At 39.4% G+C, this 19,018-nt stretch overlaps 1 protein-coding gene across 1 annotated transcript in view; it reads right to left on the bottom strand.

The window, feature by feature from the left end:
* The window catches only part of LOC109866433 (disks large-associated protein 2), a 170,150-nt gene that overhangs the window by 15,314 nt on the left and 135,818 nt on the right, over window positions 1-19,018 (bottom strand). The window contains exon 6 of the mRNA XM_031800075.1: window positions 5,125-5,181. Coding sequence (XP_031655935.1) covers window positions 5,125-5,181 — 57 coding nt within the window. The remainder of the gene's footprint in view (window positions 1-5,124; window positions 5,182-19,018) is intronic.

A 19,018-nucleotide genomic window follows, 5' to 3' on the forward strand; every position in this document is an offset into this window, starting at 1 on the left:
CTCCTACCCTCCAAGTAACCAGAACCATGTTTAACTCCTACCCTCCAAGTAACCAGAACCATGTTTAACTCCTAACCTCCAAGTCACCAGACAACAATGTTTAACTCCTACCCTCCAAGTAACCAGAACCATGTTTAACTCCTACCCTCCAAGTAACCAGAACCATGTTTAACTCCTACCCTCCAAGTAACCAGAACCATGTTTAACTCCTACCCTCCAAGTAACCAGAACCATGTTTAACTCATACTCTCAGTCACCAGAGAACCATGTTTAACTCCTACCCTCAGTCACCAGAGAACCGTGTTTGACTCCTACCACCAGCTGCTTTACACAACCCACACCGAGAGCCATGATGACCTCACGCATTGGACAGATCCTCATTATCACACCACCACCACCTAACTAATGACTACCAGGCAGCTCAGGCTTAGTACATATCCTCAGTACCACAGAGATCCTATTAAGTTACTAGAGGGGCTATGTCATAAACCCTTAAAGTTACAGAATTGGGTCAAGATGGCAGCCATATTGATCAGGGAGAAACCCAAACCAGTCTAATTGCAATGGATGGTAGTAGAAGCATAATCCTGATTTGACATATGCAGAAATTGTAGAATTGTTGTCAAATATTTATACAGATGTATACAGCAAATTGGTATAGCACCTTTACAAATACAGTCTATAAAGGTTTTATACCAATTCTCTGTATAAAAATATGACAATATGTTAGGTAGACAGCAATATGTTAGGTAGACAGCATGTGTGAGTTAATACAGTAGGGGAGTGTGAATGCTTCTCAAATGTAATGTTTTATGAGTTCTCCATGTTCTCGTCCTCACAAGAACGGACTCAAGAGAACGTCCTTGGAGAATGCACTCGAAGTATGAGAGTGGGGAGAACGGTAGTATGCATATTGAGATCATATAATGGCACTCGCTTGTTTCCAAGGATTCATACATGTTGACATGTAATGTCTGTTTGCATATATTTTAGAGGCTATTTATACAGGGAATTGGTATACATACAGTCTATAAAGGTTTTATGCCAATTCCCTGTATAAATAGCCTCTAAAATATATGCAAATTGACATTACATGTCAACATTTAGGTATCCTTGGAAACAAGCGAGTGCCATTATATGATCTCAATATGCATACTACCGTTCTCCCCACTCTCATACTTCGAGTGCATTCTCCAAGGACGTTCTCTTGAGTCCGTTCTTGTGAGGACGAGAACATGGAGAACTCATAAAACATTACATTTGAGAAGCATTCACACTCCCCTACTGTATTAACTCACACATGCTGCACCTCCCCATTCACTGAACCTGCTTCCAGCCGGGACAAAGACAAAACAAAATATACAGAAAGCAAACATTTCACTTCATAAATATCAGCTAGCTACATGTGAATCGCAGTAATCTAGCTAGCCAGCTACTTCAACAGACAAAAATGACCTAAAACTAATGTTAGAACTTGGACAGACTCTCTTCTCTGTATACATCAATGATGTCGCTCTTGCTGCTGGTGATTCTCTGATCCACCTCTACACAGATGACACCATTCTGTATACATCTGGCCCTTCTTTGGACTCTGTGTTAACAACCCTCCAGATGAGCTTCAATGCCATACAACTCTCCTTCCGTGGCCTCCAATTGCTCTTGAATACAAGTAAAACTAAATGCATGCTCTTCAACAGATCGCTGCCTGCACCTGCCCACCTGTCCAACATCACGACTCTGGACGGCTCTGACTTAGAATATGTGGACAACTACAAATACTTAGGTGTCTGGTTAGACTGTAAACTCTCCTTCCAGACTCACATCAAACATCTCCAATCCAAAGTTAAATCTAGAATTGGCTTCCTATTTCGCAAAACAAATCATCCTTTACTCATGCTGCCAAACATACCCTTGTAAAACTGACCATCCTACCAATCCTCGACTTCGGCGATCTCATTTACAAAATAGCCTCCAATACCCTACTCAATAAATTGGATGTTGTCTATCACAGTGCCATCCGTTTTGTCACCAAAGCCCATATACTACCCACCACTGCGACATGTACGCTCTCGTTGGCTGGCCCTCGCTTCATACTCGTCGCCAAACCCACCAGCTCCAGGTCATCTACAAGACCCTGCTAGGTAAAGTCCCCCCTTATCTCAGCTCGCTGGTCACCATAGCAGCACCCACCTGTAGCACACGCTCCAGCAGGTATATCTCTCTGGTCACCCTAAAAAAAACTTCCTTTGGCCGCCTTTCCTTCCAGTTCTCTGCTGCCAATGACTGGAACGAACGACAAAAATCTCTGAAACTGGAAACACTTATCTCCCTCACTAGCTTTAAGCACCAGCTGTCAGAGCACCTCACAGATAACTGCACCTGTACATAGCCCATCTATAATTTAGCCCAAACACCTACCTCTTTCCCTACTGTATTTATTTATTTATTTTGCTCCTTTGCACCCCATTATTTATATCTCTACTTTGCATATTCTTCCACTGCAAATCAACCATTCCAGTGTTTTACTTGCTATATTGTATTTACTTCGCCACCATGGCCTTTTTTTGCCTTTACCTCACTTATCTCACCTCACTTGCTCACATTGTATATAGACTTGTTTTACTCCATGTGTAACTCTGTGTTGTTGTATGTGTCGAACTGCTTTGCTTTATCTTGGCCAGGTCGCAATTGCAAATGAGAACTTGTTCTCAACTAGCCTACCTGGTTAAATAAAGGTGAAATAATAAATAAATAAAAATGCAAGGTAGATGTCAATTATTCGTGGCTAGCTAGCTAGCTAACAGCAGTTACTAGCCAGTTCGCCCTATTGACTTACTATGGGCTTGCAATCTACACATACTACAGTGGGTATTGTAGGCTTTTAAACATGCCAGAATTAACACAAAGTATTTAACGTTTTTAAGATAAAATATTGTAGTCCAGCAACATATGACAAGTGAATGGGCAACATTTCATTCCAAAGTCGGAGCTTATTTTATCTCGCTTCAGCTCAAATAATACCTGCCATTGATTTCAAGAAATGTTGCATTGGTTTTTATGTGGTTTCTTCATATTTCTGTCCATACTTTTCATTTAAGCTTGCATCGATGCATGCTTCAAAATGTGTACAAGCCGAGTACGCAACAGAGAAGTTCCCTCCTTGCTCCGTTTTGAATGATTTTATTTGGACTCATGCTCCGACCCTCCCATGCTCCAGATTGTGTGCTCGGAGCATGATAGTATACATATTGAGAAACACCCGAAATCTTCTCATCAAACATACTGAACAAAAATATAAATGTAACATGCAACAATTTCAACTATTTTACTGAGTCAAATCAAATCAAATTCAAATCAAATGTATTTATAAAGCCCTTCGTACATCAGCTGATATCTCAAAGTGCTGTACAGAAACCCAGCCTAAAACCCCAAACAGCAAGCAATGCAGGTGTAGAGGCACGGTGGCTAGGAAAAACTCCCTAGAAAGGCCAACGCTCTAACCACAGTTAATATAAAGAAATCTGTCAATTAAAATAAATAAATTAGGCCCTAATCAATGAATTTCATGACTGGTCAGGGGAGCAGCCATGGTTGGGCAGAGGCCCACCCACTTAGGAGCCAGACCTACCCACTGGGGAGCCAGGCCCAGCCAATCAGATTGAGTATTTCCCCACAAAAGGTCTTTATTACAGACAGAAATACTCCTCAATTTCATCAGCTGTCCGGGTGGCTGGTCTCAGACAATCTTGCAGGTGAAGAAGCCGGATGTGGAGGTCCTGGGCTGGCATGGTTACATGAGGTCTGCGCTTGTGAGGCCGGTAGGACGTGCTGCCAAATTCTCTAAAACAATGTTGGAGGCGGCAGCGTAGCCTAGTGGTTAGAGCGTTGGACTAATACCCGGAAGGTTGCAAGTTCAAACCCCCGAGCTGACAAGGTACAAATCTGTCGTTCTGCCCCTGAACAGGCAGTTAACCCACTGTTCCTAGGCCGTCATCGAAAATAAGAATTTGTTCTTAACTGACTTGCCTAGTTAAATAAAGGTAAAATAAAATGTTAGAAAAATGTACATTCAATTCTCTGGCAACAGCTCTGCTGGACATTCCTCCAGTCAGCATGCCAAATGCACTCTCTCTCAAAACCTGAGACATTTGTGGCATTGTGTTGTGTGACAAAACTGCACATTTTAGAGTGGCCTTTTATTGTCCCCAGCACAAGGTGCACCTGTGTAATGATCATGCTTCTTGATATGCCACACCTGTCATGTTAATGGATTATCTTGGCAAAGGAGAAATGCTCACTAATAGGGATGTAAATAAATGTGTGCACAAAATTGGACAGACGTTAAAAAAAATTGGGATCTTTTATTTCAGCTCATGAAACATGGGACCAACACTTCACATGGTGCGCTTATTTTTTTGTTCAGTATCATTTCAGCCAGTGCACGGCTGTGGATTTACTGCATTGTTTGAATGGAATGTTGGCATATTGGTAGTTAATTTGAAAAATGCATGGAATCATCCCTCTAATACTGACTGGCTAGCTAGTTATTTTACACAATATCTTATCAAAGCACTTGCAAACCACGGTTGACCAACTCCTTGACCAAAATGACGTTTATTCCGTCATAAGGTTCATTTCCATCCTAGTATTCTAATTCTATGCTTAGTATCACACCACCACAAGCTAACTAATGACCGGCAGGCAGCTCAGGATTTCCATCATCAGTTGTGATGGATGGACAAAATGAAATGTAGCTGAGATTAGATAATGATCATTCCACCAACTGTATTCTACACCGTGTATCTACATCTGCATTTCTTGTTGTTTGGAGTTTAAGGCTGGGTTTCTGTATAGCACTTCATGACATCGGCTGATGTTAAAAGGGTTTAATAAATACATTTGATTGATTGATTGATATTAGAGTTGACTATTCACACTGAAAAAGTTTATTTTGTAAAGCATCATTTTAAACCCTAAAGTGTTAAGAAGTGAACACATTAAAACATTTTACTCTATGTAGAGTGGGACAATATAGACACTTTTTTTGGTGTTAGACTTAACACTTCATTAACACTGGCAATTTTGCAATGTATGGATTGGTGAAGGTGATGAAGGCTTTTTTACCTGGTGGTGGATCGGCTCGGTCCACACTGCAGGAAGATGGGAGACGAAACTGGATCCCTGGAAAGAATAGGCAACACCAGTTAGTAAGGGGGAAAGAAGGGCCAGGAGAGACACATCCACATAGTTTATCTGACTATGACAGTACCTACCATGCCTCAGGCCAACACTCGTATCAGGATCACAGTCAAGCGAGAGTCACAGACATATTTCACGTGATATACACATACATTTCTTCCCATTGATCATGATATTTGATCAATCAATAACAAAGAAAAACGTGGACATTACAGTGCTGGGATGGTCCACAGTTTTCAACGTTTGCCGTGTTCCCATCCACAACAAGAACATTCACACAACAGTGTCATCGAGACTGTTTTCAGTTATGACTGGTGGAACCACAGATATTAGGCTGTGCTGAAAAGTCTATTCTGCATGATTACACAGAGAAAAAACATGCATAAATATCTACTAATCTCACAGAACATAGAACTGTGCCCTGATGCACACCACGGGAACAAATAGTCACACATGAGAAAGTAAACAAGAAATGAGACAGGATCATCAACATAACCAGTTAAAGGTAAATACATGAGTAAATGTACAAATAACAAAATACATGCAGAGGTAGATTGTAGGTAATGAGGCATGAGCACAAAAAAGATAAAAGAAGAGAGAGACTAAATGGATATAAAAAAAAAAAACAATTTATAATGAAGATAAAAAAAATGTGTTGGACTAATCAGCTGAGAAATCTGTTAAAAGAGGAAGGACAAATAAAGGAGAAAGACACATCAATCAAACATTCAATTAACAAGTCTGCCAGACAAACACCACATAAACATGAGATTGAATTGGAACAAGATCTGTCAAGAAGTTGCAGTAGTGTTTAGCAGATTTGCAGAGGGCCATGAGGTTCAGACAGCAAAGTGACAGAGCAAATTAGACAAAGCGGGTCTGCTAGGACAGTACCTGTAAGTACAGACAGTTGCAATCAATTAGAGAGATTCAATTCAATCACTGTCTGCAGGCGTGTCTGTAGTAATAATGCACCGTTGCAGAGTAAAATTACACTCTAGTAAAGAGTTCGAGAGTAGCTATTTAAGGGCCACCTAATTAAAAGTATTTCTACTACAGTATCTTGTATTTGTTCTGTCTAGCATATGCTGACTGATCAGTCTGCCTTTGACTCCTTCTCTGTCCAGAGGAACTCTCAGACCTTTTCCATTGTTTCCTGGTGGTCAAAAACATCAGCCACATCGTTGTGGGCATTTTAACAGCCAGACACTCTTCTCCATTTACCTCCATCCATCTGAGCCATTGGCGGCCCCCTGCCATAGCCTGGCAGTAAGACTGGAGGGAAGGCGATCTTTCTCAGGTCAGGATGGTACTAGTGTAATGGTGTCATGGGATGACTGACAAGCAACATGAGCATGGGGGCAGCAGATTGATCACGAGCAGTGGGGTATTCATCATGCTGAATAACTGGGACCAATTCAGATTAGAAAAATGGTGAACAGACCTGCATTTAAATACAGGTCATTTGTTCCTAATCTTGACCAAAAAAAAGCAATTAAAATGCAGGAAAGTAATAGTTTCCTCACAAAAAGTGATCAATTAATATTAGAGAAATTCAAGGAACTTCCCATGGTATGTTAGACTGTATGCTAAAGGTACTGCATATGATAGGTGCTTTGCCAAAGGGAATGGAGTGGAATAATGAATGGATGGACTGAAAGATGGATAGATGGTTGGATAGAGGACAAACTCGATAGAGGACAGGTCGAGGATGAAGACAGTCCGTTATGGTCCAGCTGACTCCACTACTGCTGCTTTTCTGAGTTAAAGAGCTGGTGATGTTGATTCTCTTTCAGTTGAAAGTAGAAAAAACAACCATGTTTTCCATAGTCACATACATATATACATACAGTGGTGATGCCCCCATGGATGCAAAGTGGATTAACCTTTCATGTATGGAATAACACAACAAATCTTTACAAATCAATGGGCTGGATAAGTGTTTCAACAATGTAAACTTGTACTTGAGGAAACCTCCCTTTGTTTTACAATATTTGCTTCTGCTTTGCACTACTGTGCTGCTGTGGATAGTCTTCAGATTATTCACTTCTCTCTGTCACTTGTAGATGGATATCTTCAAGTCCTTAGTAGCAGTCAGTAGCAGTGTAAAGTTAATGCAAGTTGAAAAACAATGTTTAAGAACATTGTAAGATGCTGGCAAAATTGATCATTTGTTATGCATCTTCCACAAAGCTTCAAGTTCACATTCATGTTCATACATCAGCTTGTTCACGTTATAGATATCTACCTGTTTGAAGCAGATGTAAGTTCAAAATAATTACCTTTCTAATTCCACTCTGTGATGAGTATGCACCTATAAAAAGATCAAGATTGGTGTAGGCCTACTTTTGAGGTTAATGTAGTACTGTTTTTAATCCTATCTGATGGCGACATTGACTTGTCAATGGTTTGCCTTGCTGCGGATCAGCATCTCATGAGTTAGATTGATAACTGGCTTTTCCTAAAATGGCCCTGTGATAGATGAGTATCCTGTCCAGGGGTGTACTTGTACATCAAGCTGTCTCACGCTACAGAAACAGGAGATAGGCTCCTGCTCAATTGAGACGTTCCAGCTCTTATTACTACGCCCCTTTTCCTAAAATAAAAACTGTTGGGCAAACTGAAACAACTATTGAGTAAATCAAGAAGGGGATTCATGTAAAATACAAATACTACAATGTTAATAATAACTCTAACAATGCTCATTCTGATGCTAATGCTATGCCTCATGCTAATGATACCAATAATTATCATCATCATCATAATTTTAAAAGGTATAATAAACAGGTCAGGACAAACATAAATAACAAACAAATGAAAGCCAAATGTGTGACTATTGAATGAAGACTACAAAAAAATTGTGGGGACTTAATCTGGGTTTACATGCTTAAGACGTGCTTAAGATGTCGTGCTTAAGATGTCTCCAATGGAATTATATTTTATGTTTGAATCTAATAAAGGTACCAATCTTATAAAGGTTGCATCAAAATGATATCATAATTGTAAACTTTTAATTGGTCTTTAATCAAATTTGTGTAAAGCAATATATGATGATATTACTGACAAATAACTGGAGAGTAATGATTTGTACTTCATTAAAATACCGGAAGGTGGGACAAAACTGATGTGAACAAATATATTAACAACATATAAAAAAGTATAAGAAAATGGTCCCCTACCAGACCTGCCGTACGCTCTACGCCCCCCAGCTAAACTGCGGGCGCCTAGAATAAAAAATAAAAAAGGTGATAGCTTAGTACAAAAATAAAATGCATTGAAATGATCAAAGCCATAGATACTGTGCCTGGCCCATGCTGTGTGTGAATCAGAGTCCCTTTTGTGTGCCGTTTTCCGTATCATTTATATTTAATGAGATGCTTTATTAATTATTCTTATACCTAGTTGGCCCACTATGAATTTTTTTTATCAGTTTGCAACAACTTTTGTAGCAATTTAGCTATTCTTTTTGATTGCCATTGTAAAGCTATGATCCCCACAGAAATTGCGGAAAAACTACACAACCATACAAAACACCTTCAAGATCAAACATCTTTTACCTTCTTTCATTATTTTATATATTGATTTATGAAAAAATACATAAGGCAAATATAAGTTGTAACAACTGATATTTCACAATTAAACATAAGAATTTGCAAAAATAAAAATAAGAAAACATAGTAAGTCCACCAATGCAGCCTAAATGAAATAAAACTGATGTTTTTAATGAAGCAGTGGTCAACCCATAGCAAATAAGAATGAAACCTGAACAGGTATGGTGATCATACCTCTAACCCTGGAGGTCCACTTGAACATACAAATGCTTTCAAAAAACAAAACATGATGGACCTGTTGCCTGCCAAATGTCCTCGGCTTTAATAAAGAACCAAACAAAGAAGAGCCTTGAAAGTGCCATTAGAACATTTGCTTGTTATACAGTGTCTTCAGAAAGTATTCACACCACTCCACTTTTTCCACATTTTGTTGTGTTACAGCCTGAATTTAAAATGGATTCACTTACGATTTTGAGTCACTGGCCTAAACACAATAGCCCATAATGTTTTTACAAATTAATACAAAATGAAAAGCTGAAATGTCTTGAGTCAACAAGTATTCAACCCCTAATTATGTTCAGCAGTAGAAATGTGCTTAAGAAGTCACATAATAACTTGCATGAACTCACTCTGTGAGCAATAATAGTGTTTAACATGATTTACGAATGACTACCTGATCTCTGTACCCCACTCATGCAATTATCTGTATGGTCCGTCAGTCGATCAGTGAATTTCCAACACATATTCAACCACAAAAACCAGGGAGGTTTTCCAATGCCTCGCAAAGAAGAGCATCTATTGGTAGATCGTTTTTTTTAAAAGCAGACATTGGTTATCGCTTTGAGAATGGTGAAGTTATTAATTGCTTTGGATGTACACCCAATCACTACAAAGATACAGACATCCTGCCTAACTCAGTTGCCGGAGAGGAAGGAAACCACTCAGTGATTTCCCCATGAGGCCAATGGTGACTAAAACAGTTACATAGTTTAATGGCTGTGATCGGAGAAAACTGAGGATGGATCAACAACATTGTAGTTACTCCACAATACTAACCTAAAAGACAGTGTAAAAAGAAGGAAGCCTGTACAGAATAAAAATATTCCAAAACATTAATCTTGTTTGCCATAAGGCATTAAAGTAAAACTGTAAAAAATGTGGCAAAGAAATGAACTTTGTCCTGAATACAAAGTGTTATGTCTGGGGCAAATCTAACACAACACATCACTGAGTATCACGCTTCATATTTTCAAGCTGGTGGTGGCTGCATCATGTCATGGGCATGCTTGTCGTCAACAAGAACTAGGGAGTTTTTTTTGTATAAAACATAAACGTAATATAACTAAGCACAGGAAAAATCCTAGAGGAATTCCTAGTTCAGTCTGCCTCCAACAGACACTGGGAGACTAATCTCAGCCGGACAATAACCTAAAACACAAGGCCAAATATACAGTGGGGAGAACAAGTATTTGATACACTGCCGATTTTGCAGGTTTTCCTACTTACAAAGCAAAGAGGTCTGTAATTTTTATCATAGGTACACTTCAACTGTGAGAGACGGAAATCATGTTTTCACTTTGTTATTATGGGGTATCGTGTGATGGACAAGATTTTTTTTTTTTCATCCATTTTGAATTCAGGCTGTAACACAACAAAGTGCGGAATCAGTCAAGGGGTATGCATACTTTCTGAAGGCACTGTAACCTTAAAGCAATGTGTTTCTTAGAGAATCGTAAATACAGGAGGATAAAGAAAATGAATTTGTATTTGTATTTAAACAGGACAAGTCTATTTTTTATTAATATATATATATATAATATATATATACAATATATAATATATATATATATAATATATATCTATATATAATATATATAATATATATATATAGTAATAAAAAATAGACTGGCTATCAAAGGGGCAGCACAGTATTTGTGTCAGGTCTCTGTACAGCAATAAGACGTCTAAATAAAAACAAAGATGTCGGGGGCCCATTAAGTAAGTAGCAGCATAACTGGAAATAAACAGATCAGATATGACATAATTAATATGGTCCCATTACTCAAAAGAGGTCATGATAAGTAATGCAATTTGAAAAGACATGCCTCTACCAACATCTTTTTACTTTTATTATTTGTAATCGGGGTACAATTCTTCGCCCAATGTTTTCCTGACCAAATATAAATATTATTCTCAGCACGTTGCTACATTTCAAGTCATTCTGGGTGGAATGTTGTAATTTCTGACTACATGATGCAATAATTGTGAATCGTACTTTCTATCTGTCTTGCTAACTGATATGACATTATATCAATAGTTGACAATAATAAAAAATATCACACATTTTGTACGTCAAGATCTTTAAAAAAAAAGCAACAAAATGAATATGCATTGCCTGAGTTTCATGCAACATATTCTCTACCATTAATGCCTCTGCACAATTCATTTGTTCATGATATGTACTTTCCACTGTTAAAGACTTGTATGAGGAAAACAAACCCAAAGACCTAATAACAAATTCAAAACTGACCATAACCTGAAACAATACAACAGAAAAGGACATAGGACTTGCATAGAATGAATGAATGTAGTTTTGAGATATATCAAGAGTTAACCTGCCCCATCATAGATTCAGCACCTTAATATCAGTCTCCCTCCCTAGACTGGAAAGGATGGAGAGGAAGCCACTGCATTCTGTCCTCTTTGTCATTCCAAGTGAAAAGAGGAAAATGTGAATGCTAGTGTTTATAAGACCATTATGTCTTTCCTTTTCTTTTTTCATGAAATAATTCATAGATTAAAATTCTAACTGTTGATTTGTGTGATGCTCTCAGTCTTATTTATCCTCTTAAACAACAGGAGATGTCAGCCAACCCATGGCTATTTTCTCATTGGGAACACATTCAGAGAACATTCAAGATCCTTTTTGTTTTGGAAATCTGGGTCTACAACAATCGGGGAAAAAATTATGAAATGTGTATATTGTTACTCCTGTATTGCAAAGAGAAAAACTGGTATAGTTACAGTGGAAGTCGTTTGTTTTCTATGACAGGATGGACCACTGTCAGCCCAACAATCCTATAGACATCCAACAGGTGGTGTGGTACTGTAACAAGTCAAGGACAAAAAACAATCCACTGCAAGGTCAAAGATCTTGGGCCCATTGAGTTACAGTAGCCAGGTGGGGAAATAATATCTATTATCTTATATTGTTGTGGCTGTTATCATCTTTTCAACATCCGTTTTCTGGTACACTTGGTGTAAATGTCGTAATTCCAAAGTGCCATTTGTTTCTCAGGTAATGTATTTTGGTCATGAAAAAACTGGTAAAATAAAAAAGATGCACTTTCCAGATGAAGTAAAACATCTTTAGGGTGAACCATCTCATCCGTATAAAGTATTTGAGGGATTTAGGTTAGTGGTGTCATTTGCACATGCCTCTGTAACATTCCTGCTCTGGAGGGTACATCCATGGATAGATGCGCTGTGGAACTTGGAGCGGTTTCAGGTGGACGAAGTTTCCATATGCCCCAACCATTACATTGATAAGCCATGCTGGTATGATGTGACGATGGAGGAGATGAGTGGTTATGGGTGTCACGTGACTGGTTCATGACCAATCAAATATATATATATTTTTTTAGAAACACTTAAAAGAAGATAATTGAGGACTCCACCTTTTAAGGTTTCCATAGAGCCTGGGTTGGCCATCACTAGTGAAGGCGGTGTTAGTACATTCAGGAGTACAATAGCATCACATACCTCTGGAAACATTGAGGAAGAGGTATAGGGGAACTATGCCCTCTGATTGTCTCATTGACGAGGACTGAATAGGAGATGTTTAAGACACATAACACACTAGACAGTGATGCATTTGAGTAATGAATGAAACTCCACTGGGTCAAAGGTGCAGGGGTTGATTTAGGACCATGTAAGAGAGTTACGAGCTTAGCTTGTGTTAAGCCCTCTTAGAGGTATAATGTAAGAACACAGTATGGTCACAATCTTATGAATGTCCTAAACTTGGAAATATGCAATCATTTTCTGTCTTTACAAAAATAGTATACTGAACAAAAATCTAAATGCAACATGCTTCAATTTCAGCGATTTTACTGAGTTACAGTTCATATAAGTAAATCAGTCAATTGAAATAAATTGATTAGGCTCTAATCTGTGGATTTCATATGACTGGGCAGGGGCATAGCCATGGGTGTGCCAGGGAATGCATAGGCCCACCCACTTGGGAGCCAGGCCTACCCACTGGGGAGCCAGACCCAGCCAATCAGAATAAATTTTCCCCACATAAGGGCTTTATTACAGACAGAAATACCCCTCAGTTTCATCAGCTGTCCAGGTGGCTGGTTTCAGACGATCCCACAGGTGATGAAGCCGGATGTGGAGGTCATGGGCTGGCGTGGTTAGACGTGGTATGCCGGTTTGTTAAGCCGGTTGGACGTACTGCCAAATTCTCTAAAACGACGTTGGAGGCGGCTTATAGTAGAGAAAGTAACATTAAATTATCTGGCAACAGCTCTGGTGGACATTCCTGCAGTCAGCATGCCAATTGCACACTCATCTGTGGCATTGTGTTGTGTGAAAAAACTGCACAATGTAGAGTGGCCTTTTATTGTCCCCAGCACAAGGTGCACCTGTGTACTGATCATGCTGTTTAATCATCTTCTTGATATGCCACACTTGTCAGGTGGATGGATTATCTTGGCAAAGGAGAAATGCTCACTAACAGGGATGTTTTAAAAATTTTTGCGTGAAATTTGAGCAAAATAAACTTTAAATATAACATTTCGGGGATCTTTTATTTCAGCTCATGAAACATGGGACCAACACGTTACATGTTGCGTTCATATATTTGTTCAGTATACGTGTATATATACACACAGAGGGTTGAAACATGTCGCATAGCTTGTGCTGGAATGAACTTAAGCTGATACATTCGTACTCAGATAATGCTAAACCCTGGCTAGTCACGGCCATTTGTGTGGTCTCTCCCAATTCTCATCTTTTGACCAATCAGAACAGATCTACTGACAATAATTAGGCAAAAGATGAAGATTGGGCTGACTGTGTAAATGCAGACTTAGTTCCTCTTTGTTGGACACTGGAATAAAATTGCAAGATTTTTGTTCATTTCTTTAGATTTTAAATTTGAGAAAAATGTTGGGTTAACTACAATTAAACATGTTAGCTGTTTCAACTTAAAAATATTAAATGTCTAACTTTAAATCAGTTGTATGACTTATGTATATTACAATGCAATGAATACTGAGTTAACATAAACCTTTATTAAGTTAAGGCAGCTGGCTAACTAAAATGTAGGAGTTACCTTACTGCCTTAAAATGGTTATGTAAAATCAGGAAATATTTTAAAATTGAAACACTACACTTTTAAATTGCTTAATGAATGTTAGATATAATACGGTAACATCATTGAATGAAATTAGAATTATCTCCTATTTTGTTGCAAAAACTGAGAATAATTTCAATATTAGGCTATTTTACATTAAAACTAAAGGTGTATACAGCTTTTGTACATTCTACTGTTCCCTTTTTCTCCAATCAAAATAAGATTTAGGGCTTTCAAAATGCCCATTTTCATGAACTAACTACACAAAATTGTACTGAAAAATATACATTTGTACGTTGACACAGGGAATGGTTAGGGAATGGTTATAGATTTGATTTACTTTACATTTAATCTACCTATTCACAAATATGATCTTTCTTTTTGATTTAATCATTACAAATTGGGATTTAAAAAGTTATTCACAGTATCATTTCAGTATAATCAGGTGCTTAGGTTTCTACATTAGAAGAAACTGGAATGAATAAGGTTAAGAAACAAGCCACCACATTACTGGAATTTCATGGCTCAGTTAATACCAAACAAGTCTAGGGTTGAAGTTTTGTGACAATTTTTTCTCTTTAATTCAGATGTATGCAGATTTGCAGAGTCTGTTATCTGTCGCATGTTTCATAATGTTTCCAGTCCCGTTCCCTAGCTCCTACTTCTTTGTTGTTCTCAGATTTAAAAGGATCCGATTGGTGTAACCAAAGGGATGGGATAGGACCTATGATTAGGGGACTGAAAAGTTAGTAGGCTGTTATATTCAATTCATATATTTAAATTACAAACATATATAAAGTCATTTTGTGCATTCAATTAGTCTTAGTGGTGTCAAGGCTTTTATACCTCACCTCATGGAATGGCTACATTCTATAAGCTACCTTACATAAGCGCAGATGAGAGAGTACATTCCCTGTCACTTCTATTTAAGGTGGATTGAGCACCATCCTCCTCATCTGCTGATCTCAAACAGTCAAACTGTTGACTCAGTGTCACACAAGACACTTTTAAATATCTGATACACAGAAGCCTAGTTAGAGAGGTGCTGAAAGCCACTCAGTGGTGCTTAGGGATCAAGACGGTAAGACGGTAGAAGTAACATTCGAATCATCGTCTTTTACATTCCAAGGTATTAATGGCATCCCTTGATAATGGCATTACAGGACCCTTATTATTGATTATTTCAATGTGGTCATTACTTGCTCTGAGAATGACAAGCCAACAACTAGATGTCTCCATAGTAAAGGGACATTCAGCAACATTAGTGCCCTGCCTGTCTCACTGTGTACATAGTGTGTGGTTTTTCGCCTTGGCTCCTGTTCTGGTTCTCTGGGGGTTGTTAAGGGGAAACCCCTTCATGTTGTATTTCTTCTGGGTTGTATCATGGGAATGATTAGAATGACATTGACAGGTATGACATGGGCCCACTGGTGTACTTCCTGTTCCACAGTTCCAGACTGGCACTCCTGCGGCTGCCACCCGAAGAGCGCTTGCGTATTTTCTGCTCCCTGTTGTCCCATGTTGAAAAATCTTCCGATAGCCGAGAGCTAGTGGGGCTGCTGGCTTCCTCCTCTGGCGTTGAATCCCCAGTGATCTCGATTCGGGGAGGGTCCATCAGGTTTATGAGGTTAAAGGGGGCTGGTTCCGGCTGGCACATGACAGATTTGTCCTCTGTGTTCTGCCTGACGAGCCCGCTGGTGCCAGCCTGGATGCCCACAGACACCCGGTCCCCGGTCTGTGTTGAGCTGTCACTGGCGCTCTCGCGGCACATTGTCCACATGTTGTAGCACTGGGTGAAGTTGAAAAAGTTGCTGTTGAAAGTTTTGAGTTCGCCGCACACGTCCCTGCGCAGCTCGGCCAGTTCGTAGCGCATGGCCGAGATCTCGTCTTTCCACTGTATGTTGAAGGCGGCCACCATGTTGGCGGACTCTTTAAAGGCCTGGATGGCCTGAGGTACAGGGGGATCTGGGGCGGCTATGGAGGGGGCATCAGGGATCCGGTAGGCAGGCGGCGAGGTCGGGGGGACAGAGATGGCAGTTACAGTGGAGCTGGTGCTGTGCTGGCTGCGAGCTACAGCGTTCTCCCTCTCTAGGCGCTCCAACTCCTCATAGGCCGAGGAGCTGGCCCCGTCGTCGTCTTCTATCATGTCCTCGTTTAGCAAAGAAGTGCCTTCCAGCATATCATATCCCTCTGGAAGACAAATTTGAATATGCAAATAGAGGGACATTCAAAGGGAGGGAACAGCTGGAGTGTTATGTAATTGTAATGCCCAAATTTTCAAACCTAGAGTGGGCATACATATACCTACAATATGCATTCAGTATGTGAGTAAAATACCACAACTACCCTATAACTCCAGTTGATATATCAGATGAAATCATTGCATTGAGAACATGGAGTAGAAATGGTGTAGAGTATTTGCTGATCGCTAATCTCCTGCGAATATCATTACCCTTGATTCAGATGATGCATTTGAGATTCCTTTATCAGATCCATTTGTGATTGTTCAAACCCGAAAAGAGACTGTGTAAAACTTAATGAAGAGGTGCCCTTCAGACACTGAAGTGGTCTCTAGAATTGTTATGCTCTCTAACACAGCTCTGGTATACTAAAATGCATAAAGGAATTATTCAACCAGGTACACTGAGCCATTTGAGCGATGCATTTTAACTCACATACTGTAGGCTTTTCGGTTTTTACACTGCCTTCTCACTCATTTCAATGAACATCTACCTTCCACAGTCTTTCCCTCTTTTCACCGCACTGCACCCTGGGAAGTGGAACCCTGTTGGTTCCTAATATAAACCATCATTACCAATCAGTTTCAAATTAAAAGACCATTCTCGGAATGAAATCATTAAAGCATGTTTCGTTAAAGAACGCTCCTAAGTGTTTTCCTATTGTTTGTTTGTTTTGTTTTTTTGTGCAACAGAAAAGATGAAAAGGCAATGAAAGAATCACAACTCAAGTCATTGGGCCGAGAAGCAGTTATGAACCCTATTGAACATGTCAGGTCCCTCACCATGAGGTTGATAAGACATGTGTAGTTTCCCCAGTGGCGGGTAAATCCCCCCATAGTGCTGCACCAGGGAATGGGCTGCAATCCCACAGTCAAAGACGGCTGATAACCTCTACGCCGAGGGTCAAACCCAGCCACATGTGGCCTTTACAGAGGTCGACTTTCATAAAATAAAATAAAAAACACAAAGCTACTGTAAGACACTGTATCTGCTCTCACATTTTGACTGTTGACAGTGGCAATATGATAACATTCAGGGATATTGTATGGCTGTGCTATGAGCAGATTATGTATTAGACTGGGAAGTACAGGTTTATCATACAGTTACACCAATGATGCCCTTTTAGCTTAAAAATAGACACACTTCAAAACAACTCGCAAAAGCCAGCGAGGCACCATCATCACAAAGATGAATCTGGAATATTAATGCATACGAACAAGGAATTCAAGGCCTCAGAGTTTTGTGAGTTGTTCAGACCCCTGTTTGTTTCTCATAGTATCTAAATGGGATTTGTCCATCCTGGTATCATATCAAAGTTAGCGTTTTTATGTATTGCTGAGAAGGCAGTGCAAAAAACACACATACACATAGACGTATGTATGTGTGTTGACATCAAAATACCTGTGACAGGCATCACTGAAGTCTCCAGCTGTTCTGTCCCCCCGGTTATCCTTCAAGAGTTGCATGGATGGTCAAATAGAGAGGGGGTGCTGCTCTTCTGCCCAATGGGGCATCATAGGATCCCTTCCCATCTCAAGGGCCCTGCTAGCCTTGACATGCTAGCATCTGGTTGGGAAGTGATTTAGAATTCAGATCTCTGTTTTTTTTAATGTAAGTGAGTGGCAAGGCCAGTCAAATACTATGGATTATTTTAATTTAACTTCAAAGCCGCTATTCCTTTAAAAATTACACAAAATGGTTGATACCAGGTAAAGAAATATTTGCAATATGGCTTGAGATGGAGCCAAAAAGTCATAGCCAATTATTTCCCTGAGGCTCACTAGCACATCCTGTTCCATAGCCCAATTGGATATGACTGTATATGGAAGAGAAAAAAAAGTCCTTGAGAACTACTCATAAAAAATACAAATATATGCAGAAAACGCTTGAATAACTGACAACCATTTCAGAGCCAATTTAGTGAGCCAATTGGGAAGCGGACAGAATTGGGACAGAGCTTATTGGGTGATAGGAGTTCAGCAGGTAAGACGGTGGGATTGGAGGACACTCCTTGATCCGCAGGTCACATCGTAGGCTGAGGGATTCTGACTGTGCAACCCAATTGAGCATGACAACATAAACAAAATAAAACTCCAGATTGTACAAGAAAACAAAGAAACCCCAAAAACTCAAACAAATACAGAGGGCTAGTACAACTGCTTTCACGAGATGTGTTGAGAAATTAAAATCCAGGTCATAATATTGTCAAATGAAAAACGGAATATGAAATTATAGTATTTCAATAGGGTTCATAGCTTTACTCTTTCAGGCATACACCAAATGCACTAGGGCAATTAGTTTATGGAGGGAGCAGTGGTTCTGTTTACACAACGAACCAGATATGTTGATGTTGTGACAAAGATATTGTGTGTAAAATGTTGCACAAAACCTTGAAATCCCTGAATATTTAATATCAAAACAACAATTATTGCAACAAGTTCACTTGGAAGAGATGATTTGACATTCTTCTAATAGGTCATCTAAATGTGAGATTTAGCTGAACGAGAAAGACTCGAATACGGTGGGCCTAACGGGTAAAATAACTGTTGAACATTTTAGTGAGAGCGCCCTTCAAACCTTGTCAAACCTCAAGTCAACTGATCAGCCTCACATGATTGCAAGAACTGCCTTCTGATTGGTCTAACATCAGAAGTGATAAATCAGTT

The sequence above is a fragment of the Oncorhynchus kisutch genome, linkage group LG21, assembly GCF_002021735.2.
Source record: "Oncorhynchus kisutch isolate 150728-3 linkage group LG21, Okis_V2, whole genome shotgun sequence".
Lineage (NCBI taxonomy): Eukaryota > Metazoa > Chordata > Actinopteri > Salmoniformes > Salmonidae > Oncorhynchus > Oncorhynchus kisutch.